The sequence below is a fragment of the Doryrhamphus excisus genome, linkage group LG17 (genome assembly GCF_037039965.1).
Source record: "Doryrhamphus excisus strain RoL-2023G ecotype Guam linkage group LG17, RoL_Dexc_Guam_v1.1, whole genome shotgun sequence".
Classification (NCBI taxonomy): domain Eukaryota; kingdom Metazoa; phylum Chordata; class Actinopteri; order Syngnathiformes; family Syngnathidae; genus Doryrhamphus; species Doryrhamphus excisus.
The window spans coordinates 15,076,710-15,101,932 of record NC_136373.1 but is presented as its reverse complement, the minus strand read 5'-3'; the positions used below and the strand labels follow the sequence as shown (position 1 = coordinate 15,101,932).

Sequence of the window (25,223 nt, the reverse complement as noted above, 5' to 3'; positions counted from 1 at the left end):
TAACTCCACCCCTCAGCTAACGCCCCCAATGACGTCACATAGAACCTCCCCATGCGGGAGACTGTTGTATGGAGGAAAATGTGCATTGTGCGGTCCTTCTGTGGTGTTTATGCGGGACAAATCCAACCGAACAACACCAGGATTTAATCGAAGCTGCATTTAAAACATAATCGATGGAGAGGAAGGGTCAAGTAATGGAGGAGGCGTGCGGGACGACGTGCAAGCAGCTATGAATTAGCGTGTGCAAACATCTTCGCGGAAAAAAAAAAGTCTGCAGCTGATGGAGCCGCTTCACTGTCAATAAGGAGGCTCGACCCATCTCGTTCTTCATGGTTTTTGAAAGGTGAGGAAAATGAACATTGACATCGCATCGCATCGCTACTAACAACAACTCGTGTCTTGCTGTGTTGACAGAGACATGGACGGCATCGGCAACAGCATGCAGATGAAGGCTGCGGAGCTGGAGCGGCTGGCCGAGGTGCTCGTCACCGGGGAGCAGCTCAGGTAGGTCGTTCCTCGGACATGAGCTCACATGATCCGCCTCATCTCACATGATTTTGAGCCATGAAGCATTTGCACTGACCTCATGACCTGAAGATGAATGTGGTGTCTGAATCACAAGTCATATTTTGAACATGTTTATTTACGCCTAATCATTGGTTTTGAAGGATATGGTAGAGCACCACAATAACTGTGCCTTGTCTACAGGCAAGCACAGTGGTGGTCATGGTCTGGGGCTGCATGAGTGCTGCCGACACGTTGAAGCTGCGGTTCATTATAATCATTGCAATACTTTGTTCATGTTAAAAATAACTGGCAAATCAGTGGTGAGAAAGCTATGTCCTGTCGAGTCAATCATGGTGGTGGTAACGTTGTGTTCCCGGGCTGCAAGAGTGCTGCCGACACGGGGAAACTGCGGTTCATTATAATCATTGCGATACTTTGTTCATGTAAAAAATAACTGGCAAATCAGTGGTGAGAAAGCTATGTCCTGCCGAGTCAATCATGGTGGTGGTAACGTTGTGTTCCCGGGCTGCAAGAGTGCTGCTGACACGGGGGAAGCTCCGGTTCATTATAATCATTGCGATACTTTGTTCTTGTCAAAATAACTGGCAAGTCAGTGGCGAGAAAACTATGTCCTGTTTCATCAATCATTGTGGTGGTAGTGTTGTGGTCCCGGGCTGCATGAGTGCTGCCGACACGGGGAAGCTGCGGTTCATTATAATCATTGCCATACTTTGTTCATGTCAAAATAACTGGCAAGTCAGTAGCGAGGAAACTATGTTCTGTCGAGTCAATAATGGTAATGGTAATGTGTTCTCGGGCTGCAAGAGTGCTGCCGACACGGGGAAGCTGCGGTTCATCATAATCATTGCGATACTTTGTTCTTGTCAAAATAACTGTCAAGTCAGTGGCGGGAAAACTATGTTCGGTCGACAGTCAATGATGGCGGTGGCAGCTTTGTGTTCCCGGGCTGCATGAGTGCTGCCGACACGCGGAAGCTACGGTTCATTATAATCATTGCCATACTCTGTTCATGTCAAAAATAACTGGCAAACCAGTGGCAAGAAAACTATGTCCCATCGAGTCAATCATGGTGGTGGTAGCGTTGCGTTCCCGGGCTGCATGAGTGATACTGACACAGGGAGGCTGCGGTTCATTATAATCATTGCGATACTTTGTTCATGTCAAAAGTAACTGGCAAGTCAGTGGCGAGAAAACTATATACGTACTGTTGACAGATAATCATGGTGGTGGCAGCGATGTGTTCACGGGATGCATGAGTGCTGCCAACACGGGGAAGCTACGGTTCATTATAATCATAGCGATACTTTGTTCTTGTCAAAATAACCTGCAAGTCAGTGGCGAGAAAACTATATACTGTCGACAGTCAATCATGGCGGTGGTAGTGTTGTGATCCCGGGCTGCATGAGTGCTGCCAGGTGTAAATGCCCTGCACAATGTTGTTGTGGCAATGTTATTGACGTACCCTTTGACCCCGCTGCGTGTCAAGCGAGGCCCCCCGTCACCACGGTGGCGGTCACACCAGTGGTACAAATGCCTGGGGATTTCACCCGCCCTTTCCCCTGCAAACGGAATTGTTTCCTCAGTTTGCTGCATTAGCTGTGACACCTCCACCATTCAACACTACAGGAGAGGAATAGCTTGCGTCAGCACAAAGTTTTCAGTGTGTTGTCACTGAGCGCTAGCTAGCGTGTCCGTGAATGCTATAGTGTGTGTGTCAGTGTCCCTGACTGGCACAGCTGGATGCAGGGGGGGCCGCCAGCTGGCTACGTGACCGAGGACGGTGAAAGGCAGGTTGACTTGCTGGCTGGTGGAAATCCAAAGAATCCTGCAGCTCTTCTCAGCGTGGAAGAAGTCCAGCTTGTGACCTAAAAAAAAACGATTTGTTAGCTTCGTGATTATTATTGAGCCATTATTGTTGAAATAGATGGCAACACAAGGGAGTAGCAAGGTGATTGGGTCTTTTCTAAAGTCAAACATGATGGTGGTGGCCGTAGCTGCACGAGTGGCAGCTGGCACTGGAGAGCTGCGGTTCATTGTTTTGTGTCTTCTGACTATTCTATGCCTTATCTCCTACGGTTTCTGTGTTAATGGATGGAATAAAAACAAGACAAATTGACATAATGTAGGCTGCATGGTGGGCGAGTAGTTAGCACGCAGGCCTCACAGCTAAGAGACCAGAGTTCGATTCCGCCCTCGGCCATCTCTGTGTGGAGTCTCCCCGTGCATGCGTGGGTTTTTCTCCGGGTACTACGGTTTCCGGTTACATTCCAAAAACATGCTAGGTTAATTAACGACTCCAAATTGTCCATAAGTATGAATGTGAGTGTGAATGGTTGTTTGTCTAGATTATTTTTTATTATTACACAGATTATTGTGTTCTATGGCTATATGAACATGGAACCTACCGAAAAAAGGATTAGACTGTCTTTCATCAGAATAAAAAGTATCTTTCTACTTTTTTCCATTCTTTAGTAATCAGCAATGGAACATAGGGAAGTTTCAGGAAAATATCAGTTTCCGACTAAAATTGTATTTTATTAATATTTTCATTCATTTTCTACCGCTTTTCCTCACGAGGGTCGCGGAGGGTGCTGGAGCCTATCCCAACTGTCTTTGGGCGAGAGGCAGGGTACATCCTGAACTGGTCGCCAGCCAATCACAGGGCACATATAGACAAACAACCATTCACACTCACATTCATACCTATGGACAATTTGGAGTCGCTAATTAACCTAGCATGTTTTTGGAATGTGGGAGGAAAACCGGAGTACCCGAAGAAAACCCAGTGATGCACGGGGAGAACATGCAAACTCCACACAGAGATGACCGAGGGTGGAATTGAACCCTGATCTCCTAGCTGTGAGGTCTGCGCACTAACCACTCGACCGCCGTGCTGCCTTTATTAATATTTATAAATATATTTATAAATAAAATTTGGAACTGAACTGTGTGTTAAAATTTCCCCACAATGGGTAAACCTTCTACACGCTACACTCCTCCACGCTCTTCCACTTCCTCCTTCCACCTAAGCTTGAGAGCTTAAAGCGTACATACTTTAATGATTGACACGCTCCCTTGTCTGACCTCCACTCCCTGCCATCTCGGCCTTAGACCAATACCGATGAACCCAATGAAGGCAAGACTTTCACGTTTCAACGTTTTATGTTAAACCGCATCACTGCTACACGGCTTGGTGTTCATATTGACTCAATACACACCTTTATTTGTCCACATTATCACCAGTCATGCTCATGAATGACGGGCTGATAAGAGTACATTGACTTCTACAATATCTTATCATATACTTGCATTGGTGGCTCACGCCAACTTAGTGGGAAAAGATCCGTGTTTTCCTGATGGGAAAAGATCCGTGTAAGAGATGACATTATTGTCATTATGTTGGTGGTGGTCGGTGCAAAAACAACAATAATAATGAATGTAGCCGAGTGGTTAGCGCGGAGGCCACACAGCTAGGAGACCCGAGTTTGATTCCACCCTCGGCCATCTCTTTGTGGGGTTTGCATGTTCTCCCCGTGCATTTGTGGGTTTTCTCCGGGTACTCCGGTTTCCTCCCACATTCCAAAAAAAAACATGCTAGGTTAATTGGCGACTCCAAATTGTCCATAGGTATGAATGTGAGTGTGAATGGTTGTTTGTCTATATGTGCCCTGTGATTGGCTGGCCACCAGTCCAGGGTGTACCTCGCCTCTTGCTAGCTGGGATAGGCTCCAGCACCCTCCACGACTATTGTGAGGATAAGCGGGGGCGAGTTAGAAGCATAACTTTCTGCCGTTTGACACCCCTGCACAACCTGAAGCTCTATTTTTGAAAACTTTTTGTTTGCTGGACTGCACTCGGCACCAGTAACAACCTTCATTTGGGCCCAGTATCCAATCCATTTTCTATACCGCTTATCCTCACTAGGGTCGCGGGCATGCTGGAGCCTATCCCAGCTGTCTTCAAGCGAGACTGGTGGCCAGCCAATCACAGGGCACATATAGACAAACAACCATTCACACTCACATTCATACCTATGGACAATTTGGACCAATCCGATCCTCCGGCTGATATTTTTTTGGGTGTACCACTTCACGTTTTGGTTCTGTAACCTTCAGGATGTTTGAAGAATTTTTCCAGCCTCAGCAGCTATGGCGTGCTGCAAGAAAACTTGCTCATGCAGCTCAACAATCCACATTTTTGCTAAGAATTGAGCTTTCAAAGAGTGTAGTCTTCAACTTTTGTAATGCAAAATGTACATTCTTGTAATTTATCAACAGGTCGTTAGGGACAGTACGTGGTTATAGAACGTATATGATGCAATATGTTTATATATGTGCAAGAATGGAGGGATATTATTTGTTTATATTTGTGCTGCTAAGTTTCAGTTATGACATTAGTAGCAAAGCTTGGAGCGAGTCATCTACCTCGCTATAGACTTAGTATGTAATGGGGCGTCCTCAGGAGGCCCATTTGTTACTCAGCATCACAAAATGGACGTTGGTTTCCCTACTTTGGGTGGGGCCCAGTTGGGTGTGGGAACCGCTGGTGTAAACACGACGTGTCGTGTCAGAATCTATAAAGCTTAGACTCGAGTTGGACATCGTGAAAGCGAAAGCGGTAGAAGTGACCTTTCTGAGCTTCCCCCAAAGTGAGGTCTGCGGAACTTGAACGCAACTCTGTTCAGATGAGTTAGCGGGGAATTACGCTGTAAAAGATGATGCCACTGTGGGTGGAAGTCTTTTGGGTGTACTTTGTTTGCTCATCTGGACTCTTGGCAGACGAGTGTGTGTGTGTGTGTGGGTCGCTCTGGGCAGACTTTGGACTGCGCTCACTAATCCTGCGTGATGCTAGCCAGATACACAGCATGGAGGGAAAGTAGCTGGCAGCAATCAGGCACGATGCTCGCAAAGACCGTGTTGTCAGCTTTCTCACGGTTCAGGAGGAGGTCACAATGACCAGGTGAAATAAGAACCGAGAGAGGAAATGTTGTTGACACATGTTGACACATGTCACCGTGTTGTTTGCATCCTTGAGACGTCAACGTCAAGCAAACATTGTGTCTCTTTCTTCAGTTTTAGTGGCGTTTTGATGTATTTTCATAAGGGAAGTATACAATTTGCTGTTAGCACTTCATTAAACATGAATTGCTAATGGCAATGGCTTGACATAATCATTAAATTAGCATAGTTTGCAAACACACAGCCTCACTAGCATGCTCTGCTAAAGCTAACCCTGCTAGCTTCCATTCACACTTTGTTCCCTGGTTTTTCCCGCCGTGGAAATACTTCTTCAGCATTTCTGAGAGGTTCCGCATTTAATAGTAAATTCAATTTTTATCGGCCAATTCTGTGATTCTGTCCGTAATTCCGTTAGTGTTACCTTACTCGCAATAGTAATCCTTTCCAAATCATTGGGTTCTACAAAAAATAAGAAATAAGACATAGCATTGACAGCGTACTTCCTGCATTGCCTATTTTTTCATCAATCTCAGTGAGCATTCACACAGGAGTTGCTGTCGGACGCAACTCATGGCAGTCACACTGCTAACATGTAGCTACTGTAAAAACAATAAATTCTAGCTAGCTGAAGTCGTACAGTTTACTTAAATATGAATTTAAAAAAAACTACCATGAAGCATTAATGATTTTTTTTTCCAAAACCTGGATAAAGTAAGGGAACAAGGGTGAAGGGTCGACTGTATTTCAAAACGGAGCAGGAAGTTCCGTTTCTGTTGTATTAGCTAGTATGTAGTATGTAAACAATCAGCCATGTTTGTTAGTGGTATTAGAATACCTAATCATTTTTAATAAACCGATATCAGTATGAGTGATGAAGTAGCAGGAAATATGTCTAGAAACAGATCTGCACGGCGGATGAGGGGTTAGCGCACAGGCCACACAGCTAGGAGACCCGAGTTTGATTCCCACATTCCAAAAACATGCTAGGTTAATTGGTGACTCCAAATTGTCCATAGGTATGAATGTGAGTGTGAATGGTTGTTTGTCTATATGTGCCCTGTGATTGGCTGCACGGCCACCAGTCCAGGGTGTACCCCGCCAGTTTGGGATAGGCTCCAGCACCCCCGCGACCCTAATAATAAGCGCTAGAAACAAATACACATACTTAATAATGTTCTCCTCCAGGTTGCGGCTCCATGAAGGGAAGGTCATTAAGGATCGGCGCCATCACTTGCGAACGTACCCAAACTGCTTTGTGGCCAAAGAGCTCATCGATTGGCTGATTGAGCACAAGGAGGCTTCGGAGAGAGAAACAGCCATCAAGATCATGCAGAAGCTTCTCGACCAGAGCATCATCCATCACGGTGAGGTTGTTTCAGCCATGAGTGGTGCTTTCTCTACCCCGGTTGTCTTCTCATACGTTCTTTCTTGACATTTTCTGGGAAACGATCCCTGCCCCCTGCAAATAGGTCTTATTGCTTCATCGCCAATTTGGCTCCAATATACGTACTCCCGAAAGAGTGCCGGTTTGGGCATGTAGATTTCCATTTCAAAACACTAGAATGAGAAACTATAGTTCAACGTTCAAACTGAATGTTTACGTGTTGATAATGTGTGTGATGTGTTGCCAGTGTGTGACGAGCATCGGGAGTTCAAAGACATGAAGTTGTTTTACCGCTTCCGGAAAGATGACGGCACCTTCCCGCTGGACAATGAAGCTAAAGTGTTCATGAGGGGGCAGAGGATCTATGAGAAGTAAGTGGCTAAAATACACACACACATGGCACTGTGGTACGCTGTGTTGCATTCAGTTTCCTGTTGTTTCTCTGGGGAAAATCAGACTTAATAGCCGTGTTCGCAATCTAACGCACCAGAAAACATTACTGTCTGATAAATTTGGTCGTATTAAGCTGAAAATTAGGGGCTATTGGAAGTTCAATTAAGAATATTTGTCCAATTAGGGTGGCTAGAACACCACTAATAGAACTGCTTTTGTTTGTCCTCAGCTCTGAGCTTGTGGTGTTTTTTTTTCCTGGAATGGTTTATCAACTCCATCATAACAGACACTTAGATATACTGTAAATATTGTTTTGTGCACATTTATATCCCTCTCTTAAAGGAAAACTGCACTCTTTGTAGGGGAATTGCGCCCATCATGTATAATCCTTATATGAGACATGTCTTAATAAGATATAAAAACTAATAAAAAATAGACAGGGACCCACCTACACACTCACACAAGTCCTGGTTTTCATCCGTTTCCAGACAACACACAAACAGATGTACACACACATTAGTTGCATAAGAGTACAGACATCTGTTGTCTCCGCTCTCAAATCATCGGCTTTATGTAACAGACGCACAAACTTTGTTCGGACTTTTCGCGTCTCCCTCCTTTTTTTTTTTTAATACTCAGTGTAGTCGATGTGATACAGGAGCATAAACAAATGAAGCACAGCAGGGTAAACAATGGAACAAACCGTGGAACTGCACTGCATCACATCATTGGCAGCACTACCTTGATGTATTATTATTATTTGCCAGTATTTGCCAGCATAGTGTGAGAGAACAGCCATTGCGTTATGGTGTCAATAACAGCAAGTATTGTCGTCTTATATGTATATATGCATCGTCTTATATGCATATTTTGTATTCCATTGCTGTTATAAGTCAAACTTTCAGCATCTACTTTTCCTTTTTTCAGAGTTGATAGTGCCGTATTTGTTTAACTGCGAGCCGTCTGATTCGATTTATGCTTCATTGTGCTTCAAGCCGTCATTGCGGCCCCCCCCCTGTAATGAAGGAATGAAACACTTCTCCAAGTTAGGCTGAATGGTTTATTTGGTAAAATAATGTCTTTTGAGGCCCACTGCGCTAGCGTAAGCGCCGAGTTGCATACACTCATGATCAAAATTTGAAGACAAAAAAAAAATTGCACGCGTTTATGTTTTGTGCTGTTGGATCTTAACTCATTCGCTATAGCAAAGACGTATTTAGACGTATTTTTTTCAACCCGAGCGCTGACTCTACAAATTTTTATGTTTTTTTTGTGCTAAAGGCACAAATAGGTGATGATGTAACTCCACAATAGAAGAGAGCATGTTTTAGGCCGAATAAACGACCATAAGTTGGCAGAAGTCTGTTTTATAAGAACTCAGCCTGCATCTCTTCCATTAAAATACATTAATTCATTCATTCATTCATTCATTCATTCATTCAATTTCTACTGCTTATCCTCCACATGGTCGCGGGGGTGCTGGAGCCTATCCCAGCTATCTTCGGGCAATAGGCGGGTTACACCCTGGACTGGTGGCCAGCCAATCACAGGGCACATATAGACAAACAACCATTCACACTCACATTCATACCTATGGACTATTTAGAGTCGCTAATTAACCTAGCATGTTTTTGGAATGTGGGAGTACCCGGAAGAAAACCCACACATGCACGGGGAGAACATGCAAACTCCACACAGAGATGGCCCAGGGTGGAATTTAACTCGGGTTTCCTAGTTTTGAGGCCTGCGCACTAACCACTCGTCCACCGTGCAGCCCATAAAGATAGTATAATATGTAAAAAATTAGTTTCAATAATTTTTATTTTTAAATAGTCCCCTGTGTTATCTACAGACTTAATAATGCATAGTGCATATTCAGGTCACTGCTATTTGCTTTGTTACCCATGCAGTCTATGCACTGTATGTTTTACGTAACTATGGAGGTGCTCTTACTGAAACCACTGTGCTTGAGCTAACATGTGCTGTTGACTTAAGCCAAACTAGATGACACTGTACACACAGTCCGCTTTAATGGGACACTGCAACCCGCAATTTGTACCCGCGGTATTGGGGCAGAGAGGCTCTTCCACTTCATGCTGTAATCCATCTCAATAAGACATTTCAACAAGACTTTGCATGAGGTCTCAACCCTTTTCTGAAATCTAACACTGGGATTAAACAGAACCCCCCCTCTCTCTGAGAGGATGGACGCTCCATATACATACTTTTTTTCCGGAACTTTCTACACACTTGGTTTCAGTTCATATAGAACAACCCTACATTATCTGACAGTGTACATAATGACCTAGATAAAGTACTATCTGATGTGACCCAGTACTGTCTAATCATTTTGGGTTTTTTTTTTCTTCATGTCAACAGTTATTTTGGTGCCAATCACAAAAAATTGTGCACACAACTAAACTAACCTAACTCAAATCTCCACCTCGGGCAACAGAAATAGTCCTTGTCTCGTTCAGAACCCAAAGAGGGTGCTCCGTCCGTGTCCCCAATTGGCGCGGGTTACCATGGCAACGCATGGTCATGTGCTGAATTGTCTCGGCCCGACCTGGGTTTTTTTTCCCCTCGTAAATATTGCTTAGTAACATCCTAATGTGATATGGTTGACTTGATTGTATGTGAAACGGGAACCCTGGTCATTTATAATTGGGTCTTATGATGTAATATCATGGTTAGCATGCTAATAATCTGTATTCATTTTATTATTATTATCACTATTTTCATTCGATTTCATCTTTCAATTTTCTTAATTTGACTGATACTTAAATCAATTGTTCCCAAGTGTCTCTAATTCAGGCGTGTGACGTTTTAGCATGTGATCAATGGCCGTTAAACAGCCTGTAAAGATACAGTGGGTTTGCGCTTAGCTTTGGTGCAGCTGACTGACATGTCGGGACATGTCCCGGGTTCAAAGGTGGGTCACCCCTATGAGAGCACAGTCTGGCTGCGTGGGGACTCGACTGACAAGTGCGTTTTTTTTTTAATGTAGAGGAGACACAGCGACAGCAGTTAGGCGTACTTGGCAGTTGTTGGTTTGTGTGTCATGGGTGGGGTGGGGTGGGGGGGGGTCAATCCTACTGTACATCACATTTATTGGCCATTCCGGGAAAGACACTTTCACTGACCCACTTGCAGTGGTGTAGAACTGCACCTAGTTACCTTTTATAGCTACAAGGAGAAATAGATGTCATGCAATAACAAACTGTTATACGAACACTTCCGACGGTTTCAATCCACACTCAAGAAAGACGATGCAGATGTGATACGTTGTGAAATAATATCAGGGCGGTGAATTTAACAATGCCAAAAAATTTTTTTCCCCAAAATAGTAGCTTTTTTCCCACAGAATACACAAAGATAATAAACACTGGTAAAATATACCAAAATATATATATATGTAACCTTACATTATTTCTTTATGCTTCACTGATGATGTTTTTTGTCATGTGGTGAGATTTTGCACTTAGTTCACTGAATGCACCATAGATTTAGTGCAAATGCTGATCTGAAATCAAACGAGAACATCAAGATTAAGTAATCAGGATTTTTTTGACATCATGGAGTGAACCATGTGTCAAAAATAGACATTTTTATGGTCATCTCATTTTTTCGCTGGTGGGTCTGGACTCCAACCCTTCCATAAGATTGGTCTTTGCTGTAATATTTCTATATTATCATCCTTTTTATGCAATAATATTTATTGAACATGTCTGGAATAGGTTGTGTTATATTGATCAGCAGCTTAGATTTAAAAGCTTAGAGGAAAAATATTTTAAATTCTTAGTACTTCCAGTTATTCTGATTATATCGCCTGGAATGTGTCTGAGCTGCTGGTCTGTAACATTTCCCATTTCTGGCATTTATGGCATTCATGCGTCCATAATTCCGACACTTACAAAAACACTGACTACTTATCCGTGTCTTGGTGTGTTAATGCAAATATTGTATTGTAATAGTTACGTACATAAGGCCTTCAGTAGTGCCGTGTTTTATAGACTATAAATTATATTTACTGGTATTTAAGATGGAGGTATTATTAGAGTGAGCCTATTTACCAGGAGTGTCATGGCGCCGCTCCATTAAATTCACAAGAAAAGCGTGGATTTTAACACCAAAACATGCAAATGATGTGAATTAAATAATTTGTCAGTATTTATATCGTCAGTGGCTGACAGAGCAGCTACAATCTACACGCAAGACATAATTAGTGTCCGAATTTAACAACACTGCCATCTTTTGTCAATCCATACTGTTAGTAAATAGTTGCACATTACTTACAGTCTCTACTCAACAAGGCATAAGAGTATTCAAAATGATTATTTGTGCCTAACTGCGTCATAAGCTCAACTCAATGAATTATTGTGGCCATTAGCATGTTTCCAAACAATAACTTTAACTTAAAGGCATATACTGTATGTATTCTGATATATAATAACCTGGACAGGACAAGCTAGACCGTGAAAAAAAAGACTTATAGTTCCCTCAATGCTGTCCAGGTTGATGAACACAGAAAACAGCTTATTACAGACCAGGGAGGAGGAGGGCGGGACCTTCGAGCGGACGCTGGTGGCCTCCGAGTTCATTGACTGGCTCATCCAAGAGGGCGAGATGGCGACCAGGGAGGAGACGGAGCAGCTGGGACGACGCCTCCTTGAGCATGGGATCATCCAGCATGGTGAGGAGGGATGCGTCACATCAGGACCTAAACATAATAAAATGAGGCTGTTCAGTGTCTCTGCTGACTTGGACAGCTTCCAGTCCACATGACTCAAATTGACTAAAAATTGAATTTGACAAGGATGTCAGTGATTCACACTCACTCATGATACAATTAGGGTGGTCATATTGTTTATATTTGATTTTCCACAGCTTGTACAGTGTATAGTTACAATGCTTACATAGCTTTAACATTGCTGGACAGTATCGTCTGCAGTGTGTTCCGCAGACAAAGAACTCTTTTATTTTCCTCTCTGTGCATCCCGTCTCTCATGAACTGTAATAGAGCCAACAAGCATCTCCAAGGCCTTGGAATGTGGTGTGTTCTGACACACACACACACACACACACATTGCAGTGCTGTTTGTGCTGTCACTAAGTCTATGGTAACAGCCTCACAGTAGTCCTCTGTGCTCCACTGTCATGTCTGGATATTTAAATTTTGCATTTGTTCATAGAAATGGAGTGTATGAAATGTATGAACTCCCTTTAACTGTATCAAATACATTCATTCATTTGCTACCACTTATCCTCACGAGGGTCGCGAGGGTGATGGAGCCTATCCCAGCTGTCTTCGGGCGAGAGGCCACATTCATACCTATGGACAATTTGGAGTCGCTAATTAACCTAGCATGTTTTTTTTGGAATGTGGGAGGAAACCGGAGTACCCGGAGAAAACCCACGCATGCACGGGGAGAACATGCAAACTCCACACAGATATGTCCGAGGGTGGAATTGAACGCGGGTCTCTTAGCTGTGAGGTCTGCGCACTAACCACTTGGCTGCCGTGCAGCCCTGTATCAAATACACATTATTATTGTTATGCTTTTACCACTTTTCTGACCTATAAATGTAGTTAGAATGTAGTATTCCACAAATCCAAGGAAATATAGCTGGAATAGGTGCAGATTCTGGAAGATGTAGAAAGCTTTCTGTGGTGGTTATTGTGTGTAGCTGCTCTATAGGAGACCACAACTCAATTAAGTACCTTTAAGCCAGACACAACATTGGATGCAGAACCTCGGCCAGCGTTTGTTCCTACCTTGTACTTGGGTCAATATGGTAAAAACCGAAAAAAACGCCAAATTAAATTGTATTAAATGTATCCTTCTGACTTTGTGGGAACATTTTAGGAAGGCCTGTTTGTGTCGCCATTGCACAAAGCAAGGCTAATAAAGGCATTCTGTTTGTGTCATAACACAAGAGCACTGACCTGAACCCCATCAAACACAGTTGGAATTAGCTAAAACACACATATCTGACCTCCTGATGTTCTTCTGGATGAATAGACAATAATTCCCACAGAGTTTGTGGTTTTGTGAGGGACCGTTTCATGTTTCTGAGGCCTGGGTAATTGCGTCTTTAGTCACAAATCATCTGACTTGAGTTAACATCCATTTACCTTCTAATCCTCTTTGGTAAAAAATGTGCCTTGGCTTTCTTTTACCAGTCACCAATAAGCATCACTTTGTGGACGGGCCCCTGCTCTTCCAGTTCAGGATGAACTTTCGGAGGAGGAGGCGCTTGATGGAGCTTCTCCACGAACGGGGACGCGGTATTCCAGAGAGTCACGACAGCCCCTTCTGTCTCCGTAAACAGAACTCGGATGGAGGAAACACCAGCTTTCTCTCAGGTAGTCCTGTACACGCAACTGCAAAGACAGAGTGACTTATTTCAGTAACGGGTAATCTAACTAATTACTCTTACTGTCAGTATAACGCCGTTACTGCAGTTATTGAAGCTGCCTAAAAATATATCACCCACTTCATAACTGATCTGCAGCGCAGTGAAAGTGTGAGAGTGTTGCAGAGTGACAAGGGAGGGGGTGAGATAACCACATAAGCAATGAGGATTGGCTCAGGTTTTAGTAAAATTGCACCTTCAGGATCAAGGATGAAGGATCCAAGGATGAAGAGTCTTGAACCAGTCATGATGTGCTATATATATCACGATATTGACACTTACTATGGTACCCATTATGTCATTGTATGGTCATATCACCTCGTACTTCGGTACGAGGTACATTATTAAAAAAAAAAACAACTTAAACTGTATTATGGAAAGCAGGAAGTGAACAAATGTAACAGTTACTGATTGTAAAAGTACCAGATGGAGTGGTAGGATTTAATAAGTGTTGCTTCTTCCTACTCCTTTTGGACATGTGGAACTGTGAACTGATTATGTGATGCATTCAATTGTAATCTGATGCATGTTCAAATGAAATAAAACCATTACCATTACCATAATGCCTTTTTTTAACAGATTTTTTTGTCAACTAAACCTCTCTCTACGTCTGACGTCCACAGTGAGTCCAACTAAAGAGATAAAGATGGTGGTCGGGGTTCGCCGCAGCAGCATGAGCAGCAGCTGCGGCAGCAGCGGCTACTACAGCAGCAGTCCGACACTCAGCAGCAGCCCACCGGTGCTCTGCAACCCCAAGTCTGGTGAGCACAAAATGCACTCGTGCACATTGACATGCTGCGTCTGCTATACCAAACAAGCAACGGCCGTATACATCATATATGTCCTCCATTGATTGGACGCAGACAGCTTGAAGCAGCCTAATGTGACCAATCACACTAAAGGGTATAGAAAAAAGTTGTAATTATGCAATAGGAATCATGTGGAGATGAGCAGGACATTTTTTTTTTGCTGTGTGTGTGTTTGTTTTCAAGTGTCCTTGATGGTCTTCCCTTTGTAGTCATAAACCTTCCCAACTACTATATACACAGAAACAATGGACAGGAAAAGACCCCCCCCCCTCCCTCCCACACACACGCATTGAAGCAATTATAGCATAATATGGAACAAGCCCACATGGTAAAGCTGGCCATATCATTCGGTACGCCTTAAGGTCCAATAGAAGAGCTCAATGATACCTGTCTACACAGTACAGTAAATGACATGACGTATTTAAACGTATTTATTAAGGTGTCTACTCCCATGTTTTTTTTCGCATTCATAACGAACTTTGGTTCCATAAACGCTGCACGCAAGCACGAGCATGTTTTTCACTCCCACGTTTGCTGTTGTTGCCGTGCCAGGAAACCACTAAAACCCAAGAGTTGGGCATCCAGTTTATGCATCCATGTTTACGTAAAGGAAAAAGTTGTTTGGTTGAAATATGAAGGAAAAAAAATAGCTATGAATGATGATGATGGTACAGACTCACCGCACTGAACATATGAAAGTAGTGGCATGTGAAATTGGTTTGGATCAGAAACAACAAACACCCGTCCAAAATAATATAAATTGTAATGGTCTGTTCCAGGGTCAAACATTCCATTACTAACCATACAGACAACACTTTAGTATCCCTAACTGTCAAACAAGTGTAAAAGTAAGTTAACAAGTGATGTAAATAAGATGTAAAACAGTATTTTTAACAACGAATCACAAAGAATGTTTATCTTGATGAATCGGTTACAGACCCGACCATGATAAGTGAATTCCCGTGAAGTCCTTATTTATACATGGAATATTTTCCATGTTAGAGCATAGAAAACCTGTTTAGGACCAATCACAGGGGACATATAGACAAACAATCATTCACACTCACATTCATACCTATGGACAATTTGGAGTCATCAATTAACCTAGCATGTTTTTGGAATGTGGGAGGAAACCGGAGTACCCGAAGAAAACCCACGCATGCACGGGGAGAACATGCAAACTCCACACAGACATGGCCGAGGGTGAAATCGAAAAGGGATTGACTCTTTTGACTGATGTTTGCGTCTTCAAATGCGCGATAAGATGGCTCGTATTATACTGTGCCATCACAGGAAACTTGTGCATGGCAAGTTTTGCACTCGTCTTTTTCGGACTTTAACAAATGAACACAGCCACACATCTTACATCACTCCTGCTCCTTTCTAAACACGCTAGCACACGCTGTTGTTGTGATCACGTGGATTCTGCATATTTAATAGAAATGCCGGTGCCAAGTACAGAACGGACTGCCTCTATCGGAGCGCCAATTTCGGAAATTTTAGCTGGAGGCCTGTTTTTTTTTCCATATAACCCAGGGGTCTCAAACACGCGGTCCGCGGGCCAAATGTGGCCCGCAGGACACTAGTTTGAGGCCCCCGCCTTGATATGAAAGTTTAATGTTAGTGCGGCCCGCGCAAGTTTGATATGGATGCTGTATGGTATCATGTACCCAGAAAAAATGATTACGTTTGATTAATGTCCATGTTAAAGGTTAAATAACTGTTAATAGTTGTCCTCCCTATCCGTGTGGAAGTGGTAAGTTTTTGGCTATTTAAGTTTAAAGGAAATAACTTGAAGGCTACCGTTTAGGTCGCTAGCTCTCTAGTTTGCGAGTTAGCATGTGTCTCAAGACCCTGCAGTTGCGCAATATGTTGTAAATCAGGGGTCTCAAACACGTGGCCCACGGGCCAAATGTGGCCCGCAGGACACTAGTTTGAGGCCCCCGCCTTGATACGAAAGTTTAATGTTAGTGCGGCCCGCGCAAGTTTGATATGGATGCTGTATGGTATCATGTACCCAGAAAAAATGATTACGTTTGATTAATGTTCATGTTAAAGGTTAAATAACTGTTAATAGTTATCCTCCCTATCCGTGTGGAAGTGGTAAGTTTTTGGCTTTTTAAGTTTAAAGGAAATAGTAGGCTACCGTTTAGGTCGCTAGCTCTCTAGTTTGCGAGTTAGCATGTGTCAAGTTACTGTGACTGTTTGGGGAAGTTGTGACATACACTTTTAAGTAATGACCCACAGTGTGTGTGTGTGTGTGATAGCCATTAATTGTTATTGTATTAATTATAATCATTAATTATGTGTTTGGACAGTTCTGAAGAGACATGTGAGTCCAGAGGAGCTCCAGACCCCAGGAGGACCTTTCCTGAAGAAGACCTTCACTGTATGACAACACACACACACACACATACTGTATGCTCACGAGGAGGAAGTTGTATAACACAGTCACACACCCTTGTGAATACACATGAGACCCTTTAGGGCAATCGTAAATAGACTGTTGCAAACACAAGTCACGAGTCAGAAACATGCAGTCGTTGTCAATACAGGAGTGTGTTGTGGCGTGTGCGTGCTGTGATGCTACCATGGCAACGTTTGATGGCCTTTCCGCAGATTGTAGGCGATGCTGTGGGATGGGGATTCGTCGTGCGAGGTAGCAAACCCTGTCACATCCAGGCCGTGGACCCTGGGGGACCTGCAGCAGCTGCGGGCATGAAGGTAAGGACCGGTCAGGTGACAATAAACACGCACGCAGGGATTGATATCTGCAAAGGACAAGGAGGAACATGCAAAGTTAGGTCCATTGATGTGATAAATACCAGTTGTTAGACAATAAAAAAGTGATAAAAGCGGTACAGGAGGATATGTAGGTCGTTTTGCCCGTGGTGCCACAGCTGGCGTGAAGTTGTATAAGCAGAGCAGCAGCAAGGAATGCTGGGAATGCAGTATAGCAGCTCATATAAAACACAATATAAATATAGCAATATAAAACACACATAGTTATAACCTAAAGTCATTGTTTGCAGTAGTAATAATTACTTACAACTGTCGCTCATTCAAAATATGTCATTGAGGAGTTAAAAATGGACTAACTGATCATGATTCTATGATACGATCCTGTTGATTTTCTCTATCTGGAAGCAAACTGTAACTAAATATACATTTTTGTAGAGAAAAGAGGAAGTGGCAAGTAGAAATAATCACTTCTGCTTTGGTTGCTGTGTTAACCGTCATATTTAATGACAGTGGAAGTGCGTGTCATAGGTCACAAGCACTGATAAAGTGTTCAACTGTGTCTTGGAGAGATTAGCTTACCTGGACTTAGACTCATCGTGTCACCTAAATACAGCGTGACTCCAATGTGCCTCTTTTTATTAAGTACAGTGTCATTTATTCCATGCCACTGGGATGGAAGAAATGCTATTATAATGCTATTATAATGCTATTATAACCATAGTAATTATTATACAGCGACACATAATAACCCGCGCAGAAAGCTTTCTAGATCTTCCACAATCTGCACCTATTCCTTGGATTTCCAAAACACTCTGTTTTGATTTATTCCACCCACGGCCCACCTCCGGGCACACCCACTTCACTGTGATTGGTCCTACTCAGCTTGTACAGCTTGTCGCTGGGCACGTCCATATAAGGACGTCTGCTGTGATGTCACAGTGAGCGGATGTTAGAAAAAACTCTCTGAAACCAAGCATTGAGAACTTTGGCATCGTTTAACACGACAATGTAACATTTTAACAACATTTATAGATCAGAAAAGTGGAAAAAAGCATAATAGGTCTCCTTTAATTTCGGCCAAAAATACGCTATATAATAACATTTGCTTTTGCAACTAACAATAGGCTGCATTCAACCACAAAACAGCATGAAACCATAAAAACAAAGTGCAATTTGCCTTTTTGTGTTGATATGAAGACCGCAATCTTCCCAAATTGGTGGAGCACTCTAGTTAAAGATGTTTTGCAGAAGCGCCTCACATCCTTTTATACAAAACTATCATCACTTTGTAAAAGTTTAATATGCTTCCTAAGGTTTAAGGATATGTCATAACAAGCAAAAAGGGCGAGGACGATGTGAACAACAACAATAAAAACCTGTCAACTCATCGTGGAAACCTGTCCAAATTTCTTCAGGCCAAGAAGAGATTGCCACCTTATCTCATTTCATTTCTGGTCTGTTCTCTGAAGCTCTCCGAACACCCCCACTTTCCTTCTTCTTCTTCTTCTTCACTCCCTGATACTGAGGCTGTGGGCTTGTTAGTCTTGGCTGGGCTCCAGTCGGCAGGGAGGGGGTTAAAAAAAGTGTCTGGCACAGGAAAGAGACAGAAAATGTGGCGAGTGAATAATGGACACATGCTGAGGCTATGCTGAGATGTTTTGGAGGTTTTTCTTCCTTCTCGGGTGATAGATGATGATGACATGTGGTGAAATTATAAGTGAATAGAATTCTTTTTGGTTTGCCAAAAATGTACAGACAATTATGTTGAGCACTTTAGCAGGAAAAGGACATTAAAATACACAAAACCATTTTTACAAGCAAGAAACATGTCTGTACTAGATCTGCTCTATCGAAACCAAACCACTTCCATATTGCAGCGGTACCTCCATGTTTACCAACCATTTCTTCGTTTATCGTCTCCGCTTCTCCTCCACCGTTAGTGATGCTCTTTGTATCTTTTTTCGTCAGTTTTCTCCGCCGTCACTGTACCATGGTAGCGCTAAACGTGAAGCGGTAATGTTAATACAGTATACATGTCATCAACTCAATGATGCAATGATGCAATTTCTACCGTTATACGCCATTTTCTTATCATACCATGTCTTTGTTGGAAGCATTTAGATGAATTCTTACTATATGACGGGTCTAAACTCATTCATTCATTCATTTTCTACCGCCTAACCTTTTATTTCTTAGGACTGTCAATTGAGTAAAATAGTTAATCGTGATTAATCACAGTTAACGTACAATTAATCACATTTAATCACGATATGAAATAATTAATTTAATCTATAATAAGTAGGGGAAATCGCTTTTTGCTTTTTGCAATCGCATTTCAATGTACAACTACAACAATAATTACATCATACAACATAATTACAGTACACCCTGGACTGGTGGCCAGCCAATCACAGGGCACATATAGACAAACAACCATTCACACTCACATTCACAATTTGGAGTCGCCAATTAACCTAGCATGTTTTTGGAATGTGGGAGGAAACCGGAGTACCCGGAGAAAAACTCACGCATGCACGGGGAGAACATGCTAATTCCACACAGATATGGCCGAGGGTGGGATTGGACTCAGTTTTCCTAGCTGTGATGTCTGCGCGCTAACCACTCGACCGCCGTGCAGCGGGTCTTAACTGTCAAAGGAAACTTGTTGTGCTACCGTTTTCTATAAGATACTGCAGAGGCGTTATGGTTTGAACAGGCGGGGAGGGGGGGGAAGGGGATATGGGAGGGGGATACACAATTCCATCCCTTGAAAAATGGAATTCTTCCATATTTAGAAACAAAAGGGACGCACTGTCACAGAATGCCTAGCCTTTTTTTTCCTGGTTTTAAGCAGACTGTCACTCACTTGTAATATGTACAGGGTGGGAAATACTTTGTCATACTTAAACACACACACACTGTATTGAAAAAAATGTATTGAAAAACCGCCGGACCATACAATGGATTGTTCCATGCAGGGCTGATCAAACGGTACAGTACCATACCATCCCCAATATCCATACTATGGATATTTGGATGGATTGGCTCATCCAACAATGCCACATTGAGATGCTATATACGCACACATTCACACAGCATGTAGGAGGACATGCCAGATGCTTTGTGTTTATCCTGCTATAATTTGCAGCGCTTGTCACATTAAATAAGCATCATCTATCCTCTCTTTCCGTAGGTTTGTCAATTTGTGGTGTCGGTGAATGGACTAAACGTCCTCTCTCAGGACTACAGAACAGTGAGCAACCTGATCCTAACAGGACCCAGGACAATCGTCATGGAAGTCATGGAGGAGATATGACAAACCCGCTGGAGAAGGAGAAGGGAACTTGAAGGTTTGGTGTTGCAAAAGCAGCAGCCAGATGACGAAAGAGGATGACCGCAACGACTCTTGTCCTGTTGTGGACTACTGAGAGACAGCACCTAGGAGGAAATGTGGGAAACGTTCACTGTTTCTTAGAAGCACATGCAGAAAAAGCAGCGATTTAAGATTCAGCTCAATCCAAGGACAATGCAAATGTCCGTAACACAAAATGGAGATGAACATGTATGTTCAGCTCAGAAAAGAGATTTCATTCTACCTAACACCTTCTGTGACCTTTACCCCACTTACTTTACAATTTAAAAAATGGCAGCTTTGGACAGCTCAGTGCTGCCCCCGCCAGGACAGGAAGACGCACAAACACACAGACCTACATTGACTGGCAATGTATTTTATATTATAAAGGAAAATACTAATAACTATATGGCTAAGTTTCATCAAACAGGTTATGCTTTACTCATGCTTTCAAGGTTTATAACAGCGGTGACATTTGTAACAACTAAACTTAATCATTTTTTTGCTGAGAAATTGTTTTGAAAAAACAAACAAAAAACTATCTGTGTTTTTGCATTTTAAAAGTAATACTGATATAAAACGTGACAATTCTAGCCAAAATGTTAACAATGAATATCCAGATTAACTTTTATTTAAACAATGATCTAAAAAGCATGAACATATAAAGAAACTCCCACAATTAGTGTCTTAAATATTTACAACCCAACATTCCTATTTAACCTTTTTTAACCTTTCATCGTGTATTAAATTAGCACAACGCTCATCATCATGGCATAAGCAGGGTCAAAGGCACCACTGAATGTATTTTCAGTCACATATAGAAGCACTTGAACTATTCCGCTTGGTTTTCCTCAAAAGCACATTAAATGCTTTCGGTTAGGAGCTGAATACATAATTAATACTTCATTAAGGAGTATAATGGCAGTAAAAATGCAACTCATGCATTTACATTTAGCAAACATCACTTCCTTCAACTCGATTCATTTAATAAGCCAATACATACTATATATACTAATAGTATTGTATAAGTATTAAGTGTTATGTTGTCCTGTGTACTGTAGCCATAGCAACATTGAAAGAGACACACTGGACATAACATTAGGAACACCTTCACATCTTATAAGGGCCATTCATGCAGTGTTCCCTCGTTTATCGCGGATAGGTTCCCAAAATAACCTGCAACAAGTGAAATCTGCTAAAGACAGTAAAACCACTCACTTTTAAACTTTATACACTTTTCTCAAACAGGCACACATTTTCTCACATTTCTCTCGTTTAAACACTATCAAGGTTCAAATTTCGACATAAAAATGACTCACAGCTCTAATGTTTTAGTATTGTTGTTAAAACATATAGCTCCTGGTGTAGTGTTTTAGTCCTTGTGGTACCCCAAGAACGGAAGATTTATTTACAGTATTATTACATAATGGCGTCCTAGCTAAGAGCGCTAGCAAAGAGAAACATAGCAGTGGCACGTGAAGGAGATTGACTGACAATGGGCAGCAGCCAATCAGAATGCAGAACATAATGAGCGGGTTCTCCCTTAGCCAATCAAGGACTGTTGAGGGTGTCGATACATACAGAGACATGCCCGGACATATACACCCTCTACTGGTAGCAGTAGTAAATATAACAACACACATACAACTGAGTACCTAGATCCTCTTATACGTTCTTAAAAAATGTGCAAAATTGCGAGGGAACACTGTATTACTAATAGTTTGACTATTTTACGGATTGCAGATCAGGTGTGCCTAATGAAGTGTCTGGTCTGTGTACATGGCAACAGGCGCTGGGCGGAGTCCCGATGCTGAATTCAATTAGCATTAGTATTCAATTAGAACATTCATCCGGAGTCCAAATGTGAGCTAAAGTTATATCAAGTGACAAACGTGCATGCTTCGTGTGAATCTATAAAGCTTTCGTAACTCCTACAAGACTCCAAAGTCAAACAAAACAAAGGAAGTCCTTCAAAGGTGTAGTATGCATTATTTTATATGAAGCTAATGCTAATGTTTGGTGTATGACTGCTGATTATACGTACTAATGCTTTTTTCTGGAAGGTGCCTCAGTACAATTACAATGGAACTTTCGATTTTTAAAAAGTCAACAAATGTCATTTGTCACCATAATTTGGAAAATGTGACCACTTTGGAGGTTCTGTTGTAATGCTTTGCCTTCTTACTTCTTAAACTACCTTCTAACTAAACACACCCATCCATACATCCGCTTTCTGTACCTCTTATGCAACTGAGGTCATGGGTATGCTGGAGCCTATCCCAGCCTATCGCAGGGTACATACAAAGAATCATTCAATTTCGAGTCTCCAATAACCTGGTATTCATATTTTTGCAATGTGGGAAGATATCAGAATGTTCAAATGGAAATACAAACATTACATGAATGCTTCCTAAGGACAACCATTGCCATGTCTGATGTAGGCCTTTATTTTTGTACAAAAAAAAATCACTTTTCAACTAAAAAAGTTTTTCAGTTGGATTTGAAATACAGTAGTACGTCAAAGGCCAACATCATGCCTTAATGACTTTTTTTATTTGCTGCTCTTTACTTGTTGTGTTGCGTATAAACTGTCGCTGGTGTGCGGCTGTAGCCAACCATCTTGACAATGACAATCAGTGTTTGACAGACACATCCTTTTCGAAGGCACAAGATTAGTTTAAGATGCAGGGCTGATGGGAGAATGTATTTCCTCTGCAATGTAACGGTTGATCTATTCATAGTTCCTCTTCAGCGTTTAACTCATCCGTCTATAAAAGGGAATACATATGAATGAATATTTTAGCAGTTTTTATGTAAAAATCCCTGCTTTTGAAATCAACTTAAAGCTCTCTTAGCTAGAATTAATAGTTACTGTATTACATGTTGATTAAATGTTAAATAAATTATGTGTTACTGTGCAAGTTGTGTGTGCTTTGGGATTTAAAAATGTAAATACAGTGCTTTGTCAGTGTTCATCCCAATATTCTTAAATTTTATTATTCTATTTTATTTAGGAATATAATATTATAAACAGAATATCGTGAAAAAAATGTGGATTTATTCAAACTACATTTATTAAAACTACATTCTTTTTCACAAACGCATTAGGTACACTACTCAACATAACGACGCAGTAGCACAAAGCTACCAGCAGATGCCAGTATTGTGCTAAAAATGGTGTAACATTTCAGCCTTTATTCGTCCCATAGTGGAGAAATCCATAAGACAACAACACACAAGAGAAACTTATTCAATAAAAAAAACTATCAAGAGGGTAGTAAATGTGGCATCTTCCTTTGTAGGGTGTAACATTCAAAGTCAAGATCCCCCAAAAGAGACATAATTTGTAATTTTACCACCGTTTTCCTTAAAAGTCAAACAAGACTTGTGGATCTATTACCAGAACAAATTAGAAGTAGCTCACTTTATATGGGCCCGTCATATTCTCACATTCTATACATTTTTTTGATAAAAGCGTACCTACAAACAAAATGACCAAATGTGTATTACAATATATGATATTTGATGATTTTCACTACACAGGCAGGCCTCACAGCTAAGAGACCCAAGTTCGATTCCACCCTATCCCAGAGCTCCAGGTACTCCGGTTTCCTCCCACATTCCAAAAACATGCTAGGTTAATTGGCGACTCCAAATTGTCCATAGGTATGAATGTGAGTGTGAATGGTTGTTTGTCTATATGTGCCCTGTGATTGGCTGGCCACCAGTCCAGAGTGTACCCTGCCTCTTGCCCGAAGACAGCTGGGATAGGCTTCAGCACCCCTGTGACCCTCGTGAGGATAAGCGGTAAGTGAATGAATGAATGAATGAACCGATATGCCGATATCAGCTGATACTGATATCAGCTGATACCGATATGTGTAAGGTGGTGAATGACACATACAATATGTGTTGGGAACAGCATTTTTTTAAATATCAGTTTTCATGATAGGGAAAAAAATCTGATACCGATATCAACCGATACTGATTATCTGTACCGATAATTATCGGACATCCCTAATAATAACACAAAAACTTTGTCCTTATATGTGTCACTTTTTAGAAATCTTTCTACAAAATGATAACTCCTGTCAATTTTTTGATGTGCAGTCCTCAGTACAAAAAGTTGACAAAGGTGTTTCAAGGTGGATGATGGACTGTGTGATTTTAAGCTGTGATTACAGTGTTTGGATTACCTCCTCCCATCCACCATGTCCACCACTTGGCTATCAGGACAAGTCACAGCAAGCACAATCTGTCCAACATCACTTTGAGTTGGGTGTATTTCCTTCTTAACGTTTGACTAATTTGTACTGATTACCAGGCCTACATACATTTTCTTTAATAACCCATGTGTTGAATTATTGTTGTTTCCATATTGATGCCTATAACACCTGCTTGTCACTTGTTTACTATGCACCCGTGTTGAAACGATTGCATTCACACTCGACCAAACCAGAACTACTATGAGCGCAATCGCACAAGAGTTCATTTTAATCAAACGTGAAAGGTGTGAGCGTAACCTCGTAGTGTGAAAGGGGCTGTGAAAGTAGCTCTTTTCACACTGTCTGGAGAAGAAGTGTATTTTTGCACCTTTCTCTCCAGGTAATGCTTCGACATGAATTGCACTGACACTGAAT

The 25,223-nt window shown here is 41.8% G+C and overlaps 2 protein-coding genes across 2 annotated transcripts in view; both read left to right on the top strand.

Moving 5' to 3' along the window:
* The first annotated feature begins 25 nt into the window (after positions 1-25).
* deptor (DEP domain containing MTOR-interacting protein) lies at positions 26-23,504 on the top strand. Its single transcript, XM_078798090.1, has 10 exons — positions 26-343; positions 415-504; positions 6,672-6,850; positions 7,118-7,241; positions 11,778-11,956; positions 13,448-13,630; positions 14,304-14,441; positions 16,808-16,878; positions 17,109-17,213; positions 20,425-23,504. The coding sequence occupies exons 1-10, from the start codon at positions 330-332 to the stop codon at positions 20,545-20,547; spliced, it is 1,206 nt and encodes a 401-aa protein (XP_078654216.1). The 5' UTR covers positions 26-329; the 3' UTR covers positions 20,548-23,504.
* Positions 22,442-25,223, top strand: part of col14a1a (collagen, type XIV, alpha 1a) — a 131,085-nt gene continuing 128,303 nt past the window's right edge. Inside the window, exon 1 of the mRNA XM_058084545.2 lies at positions 22,442-22,559. The gene's annotated coding sequence lies outside the window, so the exon portion shown is untranslated. The remainder of the gene's footprint in view (positions 22,560-25,223) is intronic.